Genomic DNA, 12,500 nt, shown 5'->3' with positions numbered 1-12,500 from the left:
ACACACACACACACGTTAGTAGTTTTATTTACGTTTTGGACACACATCTATGGATTTGATTTGAAATATAACCAATCTATACTTAATTATCCATAATGAAGCTAAAAAGTGCTTTTAGACTTTTGAAATTAAATTAAAAATCATAAAATGAAATCTTATTTACAAAGTGTTCAGAACATTTACTGAGTACTGAGTACCTCCTCACTTTACTGTGTTCTACTGCCCCACGCTGAACGTGCCCCGTGTTCTACTGCCCCACGCTGAACATGCCCCGTGTCCTACTGCCCCACGCTGAACATGCCCACCATGTTCTACTGCCCCACGCTGAACGTGCCCACCGTGTTCTGCTGCCCCACGCTGAACGTGCCCCGTGTTCTACTGCCCCACGCTGAACGTGCCCCGTGTTCTACTGCCCCTCTCACCTGCTGCAGTACGTGCCACACCATGCAGGTTGTGTCCTTGGAGCCTGACATCAGGTGGATCCCACAGTGGTCAGTGGTCAGACACGTCACTATATCTGCACACACACACACACACACACACACACACACACACACACACACACAGGTCACTATATCTGCAGGGACAGAGAAATACACAGACACACACACACACACACAATCCTTCACATGCACACATTAGACATGCCATATACACACAAATATTTGAGTGTATGTGATGTGTGTGTGGCGTGGCATGTGCGTGGTGAGTGTGTGGTATGTGCGTGGTGTGTGCGTGGCGAGACGTGGCGTGTGCGTGGCGTGTGCGTGGCATGTGCGTGGCATGTGCGTGGTGTGTGCGTGGCGAGTGCATGGCGAGTGCATGGCGAGTGCATGGCGCGGCGTGTGCGTGGCGAGTGCATGGCGTGGCGTGTGCGTGGCGAGTGCATGGCCTGGCGTGTGCGTGGCGAGTGCATGGCGTGGAGTGTGCGTGGCGAGTGCATGGCCTGGCGTGTGCGTGGCGAGTGCATGGCGTGGCGTGTGCGTGGCGAGACGTGGCGTGGCGTGTGCGTGGCGAGTGCATGGCGTGGCGTGTGCGTGGCGAGTGCATGGGGTGGGCTTTACCCATGTGGCGGATGTGGTGTCCCACTGTTCTGCCCTTCAATAGTGAGGTCACCCTCAGGCTGTTGTCCCAGTGACCCCCACTGAACAACAACTTCCCATCATGAGAGACCACAAACAGCTTAGACATGACCTCGACCCCAGGAGAGAAGGGTCCTGCCAAAAAACGCTGTGTCCTAGAGAGAGAGAGAGAGAGAGAGGGAGAGAGAGAGAGAGAGGGAGAGAGAGTGTGTTCCTAACACTGTGCTGTGTGAAACAGTAAGCAGTACAGCAGTGTTAAGCGCAGACTCTCCTCACTTGGGACTAGCGACGGTGGGATCCTTGATGAAGGTGAAGTAGTTGGAGATGTTCTTATCATACGGCAGCCAGGAGTGAGCTCCCATCAGACAGTTCTGACTCACCGTCACCTGGAAGACCAGGATAGCTGGTTACTATGACAACTCCAGCAATCGTACAGTCAGCACTCAGCACCACAGGCCTGGCCCTCAGAATCCATGATCAGGATGGACCAGCAGGCCTGGCTAATCAAGCACAGACGTACCAGCATGTCGGGACTGCCCTGAGAGATGAAGGAGTGCGACTGGTTCTTGGGTACGACGGCTTTCACCAGCGCCACGTCATCACTGATCCCCTACACAGTTCAAATGTACCATCAGTGCTGAGCTCCAGGGCAACACATCAGCAAGGGTTCGCTAAGATTAAGGGGTCAGAGTTAGAGTTAGGGTTAGGGTAAGGTTAAGGGATCAGAGTTAGGGTTCGCTAAGATTAAGGGGTCAGAGTTAGGGTTCTGTAAGGTTAAGGGGTCAGAGTTAGGGTTCGGTAAGGTTAAGGGGTCAGAGTTAGGGTTCGCTAAGATTAAGGGGTCAGAGATAGGGTTCGCTAAGGTTAAGGGGTCAGAGTTAGGGTTCAGTAAGGTTAAGGGGTCAGAGTTAGGGTTCTGTAAGGTAAAAGGGTCAGAGTTAGGGTTCTGTAAGGTAAAAGAGTCAGAGTTAGGGTTCGGTAAGGTTAAGGGGTCAGAGTTAGGGTTCGGTAAGGTTAAAGGGTCAGAGTTAGGGTTCGGTAAGGTTAAGGGGTCAGAGTTATGGTTAGGGTAAGGTTAAGGGGACAGAGTTAGGGTTCAGTAAGTTTAAGGGGTCAGAGTTAGGGTTCGGTAAGGTTAAGGGGTCAGAGTTATGGTTAGGTTAAGGTTAAGTGGACAGAGTTAGGGTTCGGTAAGGTTAAGGAGTCAGAGTTAGGGTTCGGTAAGGTTAAGGGGTCAGAGTTAGGGTTCGGTAAGGTTAAGGGGCTAGAGTTAGCGGTTAGGGTAAGGTTAAGGGGTCAGAGTTAGGGTTCTGTAAGGTTAAGGGGCTAGAGTTAGCGGTTAGGGTAAGGTTAAGGGGTCAGAGTTAGGGTTCTGTAAGGTTAAGAGGTAAGAGTTAGGGTTCGGTAAAGTTAAGGGGTCAGAGTTAGGGTTCGGTAAGGTTAAGGGGACAGAGTTAGGGTTCGGTAAGGTTAAGGGGTCAGAGTTAGGGTTCGGTAAGGTTAAGGGGTCAGAGTTAGGGTTCGGTAAGGTTAAGGGGCTAGAGTTAGCGGTTAGGGTAAGGTTAAGGGGTCAGAGTAAGGTTAAGGGGTCAGAGTTAGGGTTCGGTAAGGTTAAAGGGACAGAGTTAGGGTTCGGTATAGTTAAGGGGACAGAGTTAGGGTTCGGTAAAGTTAAGGGGTCAGAGTTAGGATTAGGGTAAGGTTAAGGGGTCAGAGTTAGGGTTCGGTAAAGTTAAGGGGTCAGAGTTAGGGTTCGGTAAAGTTAAGGGGTTAGAGTTAGGGTACGGAAAGGTTAAGGGGTCAGAGTTAGGGTTCGGTAAGGTTAAGGGGTCAGAGTTAGGGTTCGGTAAGGTTAAGGGGTCAGAGTTAGGGTTCTGTAAGGTTAAGAGGTCAGAGTTAGGGTTCGGTAAAGTTAAGGGGTCAGAGTTAGGGTTCGGTAAGGTTAAGGGGACAGAGTTAGGGTTCGGTAAGGTTAAGGGGTCAAAGTTAGGGCTTGGTAAGGTAAAGGGGTCCGAGTTATGGTTCGGTAAGGTTAAGGGGTCAGAGTTAGGGTTCGCTAAGGTTAAGGGGTCAGAGTTAGGGTTCGCTAAGGTTAAGGGGTCAGAGTTAGGGTTCGCTAAGGTTAAGGGGTCAGAGTTAGGGTTCACTAAGGTAAAAGGGTCAGAGTTAGGGTTCGGTAAGGTTAAGGGGTTAGAGTCAGGGGTTAAGGTAAGGTTAAGGGGTTAGAGTCAGGGGTTAAGGTAAGGTTAAGGGGTTAGAGTCAGGGGTTAAGGTAAGGTTAAGGGGTTAGAGTCAGGGGTTAAGGTAAGGTTAAGGGGTTAGAGTCAGGGGTTAAGGTAAGGTTAAGGGGTTAGAGTCAGGGGTTAAGGTAAGGTTAAGGGGTTAGAGTCAGGGGTTAAGGTAAGGTTAAGGGGTTAGAGTCAGGGGTTAAGGTAAGGTTAAGGGGTTAAAGTCAGGGGTTAAGGTAAGGTTAAGGGGTTAAAGTTAGGGGTTAAGGTAAGGTTAAGGGATTAAAGTTAGGGGTTAAGGTAAGGTTAAGGGGTTAAAGTTAGGGGTTAAGGTAAGGTTAAGGGGTTAAAGTCAGGGGTTAAGGTAAGGTTAAGGGGTTAAAGTCAGGGGTTAAAGTCAGGGGTTAAGGTAAGGTTAAGGGGTTAAAGTTAGGGGTTAAGGTAAGGTTAAGGGGTTAAAGTTAGGGGTTAAGGTAAGGTTAAGGGGTTAGAGTCAGGGGTTAAGGTAAGGTTAAGGGGTTAAAGTCAGGGGTTAAGGTAAGGTTAAGGGGTTAGAGTCAGGGGTTAAGGTAAGGTTAAGGGGTTAAAGTCAGGGGTTAAGGTAAGGTTAAGGGGTTAAAGTTAGGGGTTAAGGTAAGGTTAAGGGGTTAAAGTTAGGGGTTAAGGTAAGGTTAAGGGGTTAAAGTTAGGGGTTAAGGTAAGGTTAAGGGGTTAAAGTTAGGGGTTAAGGTAAGGTTAAGGGGTTAAAGTCAGGGGTTAAAGTCAGCGGTTAAGGTAAGGTTAAGGGGTTAAAGTTAGGGGTTAAGGTAAGGTTAAGGGGTTAAAGTTAGGGGTTAAGGTAAGGTTAAGGGGTTAAAGTTAGGGGTTAAGGTAAGGTTAAGGGGTTAGAGTCAGGGGTTAAGGTAAGGCTAAGGGGTTAAAGTCAGGGGTTAAGGTAAGGTTAAGGGGTTAAAGTTAGGGGTTAAGGTAAGGTTAAGGGGTTAGAGTCAGGGGTTAAGGTAAGGTTAAGGGGTTAGAGTCAGGGGTTAAGGTAAGGTTAAGGGGTTAGAGTCAGGGGTTAAGGTAAGGTTAAGGGGTTAGAGTCAGGGGTTAAGGTAAGGTTAAGGGGTTAGAGTCAGGGGTTAAGGTAAGGTTAAGGGGTTAGAGTCAGGGGTTAAGGTAAGGTTAAGGGGTTAAAGTCAGGGGTTAAGGTAAGGTTAAGGGGTTAAAGTTAGGGGTTAAGGTAAGGTTAAGGGGTTAAAGTTAGGGGTTAAGGTAAGGTTAAGGGGTTAAAGTTAGGGGTTAAGGTAAGGTTAAGGGGTTAAAGTCAGGGGTTAAGGTAAGGTTAAGGGGTTAGAGTCAGGGGTTAAGGTAAGGTTAAGGGGTTAGAGTCAGGGGTTAAGGTAAGGTTAAGGGGTTAGAGTCAGGGGTTAAGGTAAGGTTAAGGGGTTAGTGTCAGGGGTTAAGGTAAGGTTAAGGGGTTAGAGTCAGGGGTTAAGGTAAGGTTAAGGGGTTAGAGTCAGGGGTTAAGGTAAGGTTAAGGGGTTAGAGTCAGGGGTTAAGGTAAGGTTAAGGGGTTAAAGTCAGGGGTTAAGGTAAGGTTAAGGGGTTAAAGTTAGGGGTTAAGGTAAGGTTAAGGGATTAAAGTTAGGGGTTAAGGTAAGGTTAAGGGGTTAAAGTTAGGGGTTAAGGTAAGGTTAAGGGGTTAAAGTTAGGGGTTAAGGTAAGGTTAAGGGGTTAAAGTCAGGGGTTAAGGTAAGGTTAAGGGGTTAAAGTCAGGGGTTAAAGTCAGGGGTTAAGGTAAGGTTAAGGGGTTAAAGTTAGGGGTTAAGGTAAGGTTAAGGGGTTAGAGTCAGGGGTTAAGGTAAGGTTAAGGGGTTAGAGTCAGGGGTTAAGGTAAGGTTAAGGGGTTAGAGTCAGGGGTTAAGGTAAGGTTAAGGGGTTAAAGTCAGGGGTTAAGGTAAGGTTAAGGGGTTAAAGTTAGGGGTTAAGGTAAGGTTAAGGGGTTAAAGTTAGGGGTTAAGGTAAGGTTAAGGGGTTAAAGTTAGGGGTTAAGGTAAGGTTAAGGGGTTAAAGTTAGGGGTTAAGGTAAGGTTAAGGGGTTAAAGTCAGGGGTTAAGGTAAGGTTAAGGGGTTAGAGTCAGGGGTTAAGGTAAGGTTAAGGGGTTAGAGTCAGGGGTTAAGGTAAGGTTAAGGGGTTAGAGTCAGGGGTTAAGGTACAGACAGACAGAAATGAAGGTACCTCCACAAAGAAAGACTTGAGTTCAGTGAGGTGTTCAAAGATGTTGAGAGGACAGGTGTCCGCTCGAGCTTTCTTCTTCTCCAGCTCCTCCCTGGACAGGCGGACAGGATGGGGCTCCTAAAAACACACGAGGGACCTTCAGAACTACAAACCCCTCTCTTGCTCTTGGTGTTAATCCGTCATGCTGTACTGTAATGAAGTGGTATGATTGAAGAACATTCTAGAGACTTACTGATAAACACAGGTACCACCCACAAGCCTAGTGTTTGGGTTTACTGGTGTGTGTGTGGGGTTGGTGTGTGTGGGAGAGTTGGCATGGTGTCTGAAGGTGTGATGGGCACCTTTAACAGTTGGCATGGTGACTGAGGGGGTGATGGGCACCTTTAACAGTTGGCATGGTGACTGAGGGGGTGATGGGGACCTTTAACAGTTGGCATGGTGACTGAGGGGGTGATGGGCACCTTTAACAGTTGGCATGGTGTCTGGCCAAAGTTGCTGATCATTCCTTCTAGAGCCTTCCGCTCCTTCTCATCGATGATGGCATCCAGATCTACAGCACCTAGAAATACAGACACAGACCCACTACAGACACCTGTAACAGTGTGTGTGTGTGTGTGTGTGTGTGTGTGTGTGTGTGTGTGTGTGTGTGTGTGTGTGTGTGTGTTTGTTTGTGTGCGTGTGCACATGTACCTTCGTATGTGCAATAGTAGAAAACATTCAGGGCCTCCACTGCTGCGTCTCCTCTCTGCTTGTAGCCGAAGATCAGATCAATCCACTCATGTAGGTGAGCAGAGACGTGATCAGATTCCTTTATACACACACGCAGACACACACACACACGCACGCAGCCACACACACACGCACGCAGCCACACACACACGCACACACGCAGACACACACACGCACGCAGACACACACGCACGCAGACACACACGCACGCAGACACGCAGACACACACACACGCACGCACGCAGACACGCACGCACGCAGACACGCACGCACGCAGACACACACACACACGCAGACACACACACACACGCAGACACACACACACATGCATGCATGCAGAGGTATTTAGAGAAATGTAGACATTTATGGTTTTGTGTGTGTGTGTGTTTCCCCCCTTTATGTTTTTATCAGACTGACAGAAACACCAAAGGGACTGTCATCTGTTTATCTTCCGTTTAGGCTTTCAGACAAGTCTCAGACAAGTCTCAGACATGTCTCAGACATGTCTCAGACATATCTCAGACAAGTCTCAGACAAGCAGGTGATGGGGGCAGGGCTTCAGGTAGTGATGAGGTCATCACCAGGGCTTTGCGATGCTTGTAAATGAACTCCTCCGGCGTCTTGGCCCATCTCGGCAAGATGACATCATTTACACGCTCCTTAGTGAGCTGCAACCGACCCAGATCAAAACCTGAGAGAGAAAGAGAGAGAGAGAGGGATAGAGAGGGAGAGTATGGGTTCTACTCCCACTAGATCGCAGGGCTGCTCTTGATATCATTAACATTCATATTCCTATAGACTCAGGAATGACAGATTTCTCACCGTTCTGATTCTCAAGGAACTCTGGGAAGTAGAAGAACTCTGGAATCAACTCTTTTACATCATTGGGGTTGTCCATGAGAGTCTGCCAAGTAGCTGGGATAGAGTGGAACTGCCTATCTGCACAATCGAACCTGGAGGGAGGGAGGGAGAGAGAGAGAGAGAGAGTGAGAGGGAGGGATGGAGAGAGAGTGAGAGGGAGAGAGAGAGATGGGGAGAGAGTGAGAGAGCGAGAGCGAGCAAGTGAGGGGACATGAAGAGAGAAACCATGAGAATTAAGAACAGTGAGAGAGAGAGATGGAGAGGAGATGAGGAGAGAGGAGAGAAAGAGAAATGAGAAGAGAAGAGAGGAGAGGAGAGGAGGTGTTTTACCTGCCACTCTGCAGCTGTATATGGAGGGAGGTGAAGGGCTCCACTCTGATGAGGTAATGCATGACTCCTGCTGCGTTGGAGTAGTGAGTGCCATAGTGGAACCGGTCAATGGAACCTGTGGGGTCCTCGAAGCTCTCAAACCTACAGACACGGAGAGACATGGAGAGACACAGAGAGACACGGAGAGAGACAAGCAGAGACACAAGGAGAGACACAGAGAGACAGAGGTAAGTACAGAGTCAGAATTTTGATTTAATGAATTTCATTTTATTTGAGCATTTTTGACCATCACATGAAAGAGAAAACAGAAGTTGACCTAATTAAGAGAGAATGAGAAAGAGAGAGAGAGAGAGAGAGAGAGAGAGAGAGAGAGAGAGAGAGAGAGAGAGAGAGAAAGGAAGACAACAGAAAGGAAGGGCTAACTTTTCTCTGACGGCCTTGGAGTTCTTGTCGTTGAGCACGGCCACAGGTTTGGAGAGGTCTCGGTAGACGCGTGGGTCAGACAGGTCAAGCTCCTCAGATGTGTAGTCAGACAGGACCCAGGGAAACTACCGACCACACACACCAAGCAATGGTCACCACGGCCAGCACTGAAATGGGGTGTGTGTGTGTGTGTGTGTGTGTGTGTGTGTGTGTGGGGCAGGGGGCGGGGCATACCACAGGGTACTGGGCCAGGTTGTTGTACGTTCTCCCTGCAATAGTGTTCATCTGCATCAGGTAGTCAAAGTTGGAGATTTCCCTGTTCACCCATTTCTGCAACATAAGAAATAAAAACGGATTATTATTATTATTAAATTATTGTTAAATTATTATTACTAATTATTATTATTATTTGTATACCCTATTATTCTTCTCATTAAGTAAACAACCAAATCAAACTATGACTTTCTGGACATATTCTGTGTTTGTCACATGTATCACAGGCAGTAAATGCTTTAATATGCCTGCTTTCTAAAACCTTTGACCTCTGACCTGGGTAAGGCCAGAGGCCTTGAGAAGCTCCTGTGGCGAACGAGTGCCATGGAGAGAGAGAGAGCACAGCAGCAACATCCGCGTGTACACTGTATTACGCACCTGTCAATCAAACACATTGTCATGACAACAGAAGGTCAGTCAAACACAGTCAGAATAACAGAGTAATAAATGGAGAGAGAGCGAGAGAGAGAGAGCGGGAGGGAGAGGGAGAGAGAGCGAGAGAGGGAGAGAGAGAGAGGGAGAGAGAGAGAGGGAGGGAGAAAGGGAGAGGGAGAGAGAGAGAGAGAAAGGGAGAGGGAGAGAGAGGGAGGGAGAAAGGGAGAGGGAGAGAGAGGGAGGGAGAGAGAGAGAAAGGGAGAGGGAGAGAGAGAGAGAGAGAGAGGGGGGAGAGAGGGAGAGAGGGAGGGACAGGGAGAGGGAGAGAGAGGGAGGGAGAAAAGGAGAGGGAGAGAGAGAGGGAGGGAGAAAAGGAGAGAGAGAGGGAGAGAGAGGGAGAGAGAGAGAGAGAGATTTGTAGACCTCCTTCTTGAAGTTGAGGAAGTAGTTGGTCTGGTCGATAAGGAAGACCTCCAGGGCTGAGCGACGAAGGTTATACCTGCGCAGGTGAATCTCTCGGATCTGAGACAGAGGCCATTTAAAGTCCTGCCCCACACCTGTACACACATGCGCACACGCACGCACGCACACACACACGCACACACACACGCAGCTCAACTCTCTGGTTTATTTCTTAAACTTTGTTCTTATTCCAGACTGAATAACCTGATAATCTCTACTGGGGGTAACTAAACTCATTCACCTACAGACACCCCCTCCACACTCCACCCACACCCACCCCATGCTCCACCCCACCCACCCTCCTCTTTCTCAGTGCTGCCATCGTAGAAGTAGATATGCTGGGTGGTAAGCTCCAGACGTCCAGGGTACACATCCACCATGGTCACCAGCTCACACTCCTCCATCATCACCAGCTTCTCCTTCTGAGCCTCGTCTTCATCCACCACCCTGAGGGGAGGAGGGAGCAGGTAATAGAATGTTGAACAAAGTACGCACCAACGTGCATGTACGTGACTGTGTGAGTGTATGTGCACATGTGTGCGCGCTTTAAACACACTGGTTGGCTGCGCTGGGTTCCTCCTCCAGGTCCAGAACATCATCCTCCAGGTCACTCACCTTCACCTGCTTCACAGCCTCCAACAGTAAAGACTCCGCCCTCACCTGCTGCTGCTGCACACCTGAGCACACACACACACGCACACACACACAGACAATGCACACACGGTAACTCAAGACACAAAGACATGTTACAATAAAGCTTTTCTTATCTTATGTGTTTGGGGGGGGTGTCAGGTGTGTGTGTGTGTGTGTGCGTGCGTGTATAGGTCAGGGGTATGTGTGTTTATGTGTGTGTGTGTGTGTGTGTGTGTGTGTGCGTGTGTGTGTATAGGTCAGGGGTATGTGTGTGTATGTGTGTGTCTTACCCAGGTTGTCCCGCAGGGCGCTGGCCTCACAGTGGGGGTCAAAGTTATAATTTCTCACTAGTTTCAGCCGCATGCGTGAGTAATTCTCCGCACTGGACAACTTCCAGTGTACAACCTTCTGTTCCCTGAACACACACACACACACACACACACACAGACGTATCAGGGGGATGCGTAACCCGTTCTGCCTGAAGTAGTGAGCTGAAGCCCAGGGCCCCACCTGTCCACCCAGGGGCCTCTCTCACAGATCAGGCCCCTGCGTGCTGCCTTCCACTGCCTGAGGATGGCACTGTTCTGCGTGTGGATCTGTTTCAACATGCTGTTGTAGCGCAAGTTCTCCTGCCGGCCCCTGCGGCTAAACGGCTCCACAAACTGCTCCTGAAGGAGGACGGCAGGTCACATGACAGCAGGATCACACCAGCTGAAGAGTGTGTGTGTGTGTGTGTGTGTGTGTGTTACCTGGAAGTGTATCTTGCTCTCCCCCCTCTCACGCTCCCTGCGGTGCAGACTGGTCATGTACGTCTCATAACAGTCTTTCCAGTACCGAGCCATGGTCTCATGACCCTGACTGAACGTCTCAACCTCGTACTGCTTCATATACGGGACGATCTGGACACACAACACAGGGCGCACCTGAGCGACGAGCCCTGTAGCACAGACAGCATCCGGGGGGCCACTGAGAGGGTTCCAGACTCACAATCTGAGATTTTATATGGACACTGTTTGTTTGTTTTTTATTAGTGTTTTACTGAGTATTAAATACTTGACTTCCCAGAATCCTTTTCAAGTTTCGTGGCAGTTTTCTTGTTGGTACTGCCAGCCTTTCACCAAGTCGAGCAATCGGATGGCTGCTAGGATTGAGTGACAGTGGCGCTGACCAATCAGTGATGAGGAGGAAAGATAGACGGGGTGGGGGGGTTTCTGGAATGTTCCAGTGAGAGCAAGAGAGTAAGAGATTGGCGTGTCCTCTGAAATTTTTTTTTGGAGACTTAATATACGCTGTGTATTGGCCCAAACTGTAACTTTTTTCTGTTTTCTTTCCAGTCTAATATGGTTTGTTAGCGTGACAGTATAGCCTTCTCTCCACTATATGCACTGTTGTTTTTATTTGTGTTCCTTGAAGCGAGTTAGCCTGAAGAGCTAACCTAGCTAGCTACAACTCCATGCCACACCACTGAGCGGGCTCCTCCATGACTGGGCTAGATCCCCCACACTACGGCCTGTGTGGGTGGGTAGGAGTCTCAGCACAAAGCAGTGAGACGAGACGCGAGTAGTTGCTTGATTCAGACGGTACGGCTCATCTCCGTATGTGCCATGGACTCGTGAGTGTTGGACCAACGTTTGGGCCCCTACGTTTGGGTTCATTTTACCATTTACTGTGTTGACCATTTATTATTAAGTGTTTCATTTGCTAATTTAATAGTTTTTATTCAATTGATTAATTTACAACAGGCCTCTGAGGGTAAGAGAAATGCTGATATTGGTGTATTTTCTCTGCGTGTTTGAGTTCTTTTTTTTGTGCAGGGTTTTATTTAAAATTTTAAAAATTTTGTGGGGTATTTACTAACCTTTGTATCATTCAAGTCATTAAACACTTAGGGTTTAAAAGGAGTATTACTTTCAACATAGCAGTATTAGACACATAATTTCTGAGAAGTGCTCCCCCTAAATTATTATTTCATTAGGGAGGGGTTGCATTTATATATTTACGTATCGCTCTACTCAATGTGGAAGTTTTTCAAAGTGACCAGAAGGAACAGATCATGCAATTTGTAAAAGGTGCTAAACTAAGACCAATCAAACCGTGGAGGAAAGAAATTTCATCATAAACCTGAGTGCACATTTAAACATACAAGCACCATAGCAACACTAACACACTACCCAAAAACACACTACATCCATACCACTAACACAATACCACTCTACCACACTAAAAACCCAACACCCTACAACCATAGCACTCTACCAAGCTAACACACAAGTACCCTAAAACCCTAGTGGCCTAAAACCCAAGCACCCTAACACACTAGCACCCTAACACCCAAGTACCCTAAGACCCTAGTGGCCTAAAACCCAAGCACCCTAACACACTAGCACCCTAACACCCTAGTGGCCTAAAACCCAAGCACCCTAACACACTAGTACCCTAACACACTAGCACCCTAACACACTAGCACCCTAACACCCTAGTACCCTAACACACTAGTACCCTAAAACCCAAGCACCCTAACACCCTAAGTCTCAGCATCCCGGCACCAGTCAGCTAAATGGGGCTGAGGAAACATAAGTTTTATTTTTATTTTTGTACAACAGACTGAACATGAGACATTCAGAATAATTACTAATACTGATCCATGTGTGACATTTTCTTTGTTTTTTTAATGTTGACGTATCTGCATCAGTGTATCTGGAAAATACTGGATATTAAATTGTAATGGTCCTGTACTGTCCTTTAATGCACTCTAATTTTATAGTATAGTATCTCTCATAGTAACTGAACCATAACTGTACTGTAGAAATACCTCACACACACACACACACATCCATCACACAGGCACACTCACGTATTTGTCCAGGTAGACGCGCCACTCGG

The 12,500-nt window shown here is 48.0% G+C and overlaps 1 protein-coding gene across 3 annotated transcripts in view; it reads right to left on the bottom strand.

Moving 5' to 3' along the window:
• nbeal1 (neurobeachin-like 1) overlaps positions 1-12,500 on the bottom strand; it is a 51,651-nt gene that overhangs the window by 8,106 nt on the left and 31,045 nt on the right. For all 3 annotated transcript variants that reach the window (XM_035524239.1, XM_035524241.1, XM_035524240.1), the window contains 20 exons: positions 12,472-12,500; positions 10,367-10,516; positions 10,128-10,285; positions 9,908-10,032; positions 9,541-9,661; positions 9,283-9,431; positions 8,946-9,079; positions 8,424-8,525; positions 8,109-8,204; positions 7,875-7,999; positions 7,452-7,592; positions 7,083-7,213; positions 6,842-6,951; positions 6,222-6,339; positions 5,993-6,090; positions 5,532-5,648; positions 1,603-1,692; positions 1,359-1,468; positions 1,065-1,237; positions 423-517 (listed from right to left, as the gene is read on the bottom strand). The exon at positions 12,472-12,500 is cut by the window's right edge and continues 280 nt beyond it. In XM_035524239.1, coding sequence (XP_035380132.1) covers positions 423-517; positions 1,065-1,237; positions 1,359-1,468; positions 1,603-1,692; positions 5,532-5,648; positions 5,993-6,090; positions 6,222-6,339; positions 6,842-6,951; positions 7,083-7,213; positions 7,452-7,592; positions 7,875-7,999; positions 8,109-8,204; positions 8,424-8,525; positions 8,946-9,079; positions 9,283-9,431; positions 9,541-9,661; positions 9,908-10,032; positions 10,128-10,285; positions 10,367-10,516; positions 12,472-12,500 — 2,372 coding nt within the window. The remainder of the gene's footprint in view (positions 1-422; positions 518-1,064; positions 1,238-1,358; positions 1,469-1,602; positions 1,693-5,531; positions 5,649-5,992; positions 6,091-6,221; positions 6,340-6,841; positions 6,952-7,082; positions 7,214-7,451; positions 7,593-7,874; positions 8,000-8,108; positions 8,205-8,423; positions 8,526-8,945; positions 9,080-9,282; positions 9,432-9,540; positions 9,662-9,907; positions 10,033-10,127; positions 10,286-10,366; positions 10,517-12,471) is intronic.

This window comes from Electrophorus electricus, chromosome 3, assembly GCF_013358815.1.
Source record: "Electrophorus electricus isolate fEleEle1 chromosome 3, fEleEle1.pri, whole genome shotgun sequence".
Taxonomy (NCBI): domain Eukaryota; kingdom Metazoa; phylum Chordata; class Actinopteri; order Gymnotiformes; family Gymnotidae; genus Electrophorus; species Electrophorus electricus.
Note: the sequence above shows the minus strand (reverse complement) of the source record. Positions and strands in the feature narration are given on the sequence as shown.